This window comes from Otolemur garnettii, unplaced genomic scaffold (assembly GCF_000181295.1).
Source record: "Otolemur garnettii isolate 467f Iridium unplaced genomic scaffold, OtoGar3 scaffold00086, whole genome shotgun sequence".
Classification (NCBI taxonomy): domain Eukaryota; kingdom Metazoa; phylum Chordata; class Mammalia; order Primates; family Galagidae; genus Otolemur; species Otolemur garnettii.
Window position 1 is genome coordinate 6,252,238 of NW_003852481.1, and position 2,433 is coordinate 6,254,670.

General features: G+C 43.8%; 1 protein-coding gene across 1 annotated transcript in view; it reads right to left on the bottom strand.

Annotated features, from left to right (window-relative positions):
- NXPE1 (neurexophilin and PC-esterase domain family member 1) overlaps positions 1 to 2,433 on the bottom strand; it is an 18,328-nt gene that overhangs the window by 5,751 nt on the left and 10,144 nt on the right. Inside the window, exon 3 of the mRNA XM_003794765.1 lies at positions 866 to 927. Coding sequence (XP_003794813.1) covers positions 866 to 927 — 62 coding nt within the window. The remainder of the gene's footprint in view (positions 1 to 865; positions 928 to 2,433) is intronic.

Below are 2,433 nucleotides of genomic sequence, written 5' to 3' on the forward strand. Positions count from 1 at the left end.
AACCTCCAGCTCTTGGGCTTAGGCGAATCTCTTGCCTCAGCCTCCCAAGTAACTGGGACTACAGGCGCCCGCCACAACGCCTGGCTATTTTTTGGTTGTAGTTTGGCTAGGGCCGGGTTTGAACCGGCCACCCTCAGTGTATGGGGCTGGTGCCCTACCCACTGAGCAACAGGCACTGCCTGGTTAAATGTATTTAGACTGCAAGTTTACTGAGAATTTATTTTTTTCCATTTGCCCATAATGCCTCATATCCCTCAGACTCTCAACAAATGTTTGCTGAATAAATGAATAAATAGTGGTAATAAATCATTATAAGTTAAAGTAGATCTCATAATGAATACTCTTGGCAAAATGAGATAGATTGAATTTATGAAGTTATTTTAAAGCTAGGGTAGTATAAATACTTCATAAGCAACATGGCTTTGGGGTTGTCAATAAAACATTTCATAAGGTGGAGGCCACATACAATTGGTAAGTGCATCAACTAAAAATTAGGAGGTGGGGCCAACAAAGAATTAGGAAGCCAAAACCAAAACGTTAGCTATGGCGTCCACCAAAGACATTCACCCAGGGCCTCAGACCCCAGGGTGGTGATGAACTTCTGGGCTTAAATACAAATGTAGGCTACTCTTACATTTTTCTTGTTTTGGATAAAGATTTCAAGATGCAATCTTTTACAAACAGAGTTTGAAATAATTTCTTTGAGTGAAATTTCTCTTTGTTTGAAGTCCAATGTGATTGACACGTAGACTCCTGCTAGGAATTGTGCTCCAAAAACCTACAATGGCTAGCATTAGGACTGATGAGATTTCCTCCATGTAAGAGATGTGGCAACAGCACCTGCCACGGGACAGAGCAGACTTACCTTTACATCGGGAGACGTTGATGGGTTTGAAGTGTTTCAGCATTTCAACTCCCACATTGTAACTTTAAAAAAAAAAGGACACTTAGTTAGCTTACTGTCTGTCCATATGACACAGGCAACATGAATGACCTGCTTCTGAGTTAAGGGTAACTTTTAATTTTATACAACTGAAAGTTAAGATTGGTACAAATTTTAGAAGTGTATTGGCTATTTTTGGAGAATTAGGATTCTGGAAAACTGTCTGTGCTGCCAAGAGCACCTGAAATCAGCTCTTCTCCTCCGCAACGTGCAATCAGTGCGTCCTGAAATTTTAGATTTAAAAGCATTTTATAATTTACACGTTCTCCTCGCTCTTTCGGCGTCCGCATCACCTCTCCCAGTTTGTGCGCTATTTTTCTTGGATGACTGTGAGTCTCTAATTGGGCAGCCCGTCTCAGTTTGACTGCTCCTACATTCTTCAACATAACTGCCAGAGGCTCCTTTCTAATGGCAACGGCAATTGCATGCCTGTGTAAAACCCTTTATCATCTCCTGATCACTTATCTAAGGAGTCCAGGCTCCTACTGTGACACGGAGACCTCCTATCACACGGCCCCTGCTTCCCTCTTTATCTGCGTTTCCTCCTACGGTTACCTTCAGTTCTCCCCACAACCTTACTTTCTGATATTTGTGTACTTTATGGGGAAAGGTAACGCGTTCGCCCGGCCCACTGCGGTACCCTTAACGTCTGTTAACATGGTTGGCAGAGAGCAGTGTTCAGTCTGATATCTGAATAAATGTACATGGCATTTCTTCCTTCTAACTGATGAAAGACAACTGAACTCTTCCTGCTTGAAAGCTCTTCCCCTCCCTTTTGCTCTTTTTTTGTGTGTGTGTGTGTGTAAGTGGAGGCAGGCAGGCAAAAAGAGGTCACAGGGAGAATGGGGACCCAGGTGCAGGCACAGCAAGTGTAAGCGGTACCTGATTCTCTACTCTGGATGTTTCTTTAGGCCCACTCCCGAGAAGGGAAGGAATCAACACGTTTTCATCCTTACTGGGATTTAGGCCTATGGATGGTTGGGGGGTAGGGAGAGATGTGGTAAGCTGTACCATCAGAGATAAAAGGGAACAGGCAGAAACCCAACCAGACTTTCATTTATTCAGGAGACTGAGGGATTATAGATTAGGAGCTGAAACATGGCCAACAAGGGGAGATTCTGCATGTAAATTATTGTTCTGTGTTTGCTGTTTACTTTTATGTCCCCTTTATATATTCTTTGAAAGCCTAAGAAAAATAAAGCCCTCCACTTGACTTTGAAAACTGCTAAGAAGGGGATTGCTGAGAACCTAGCATTGTAGTCTGTCACGACGCCCAGAGAAAATAAATCCTCAGAGGAGGAATATGGATATTAGCAGAATGGAAAGGGAGAACAAAATGGAACGAGCCCCTGAGGCTCACCCAGAGTCAGAACACGAGCAGAAGGCTCTGAAACCGATCTGTGTCTTGGGGCTTGGCTCACAGTTCTGGGATTTGTGGGGGCAGATAGTTGCCCTTTGCAAATCCTCAGAGTGACCTCCGAAGAGCCCCC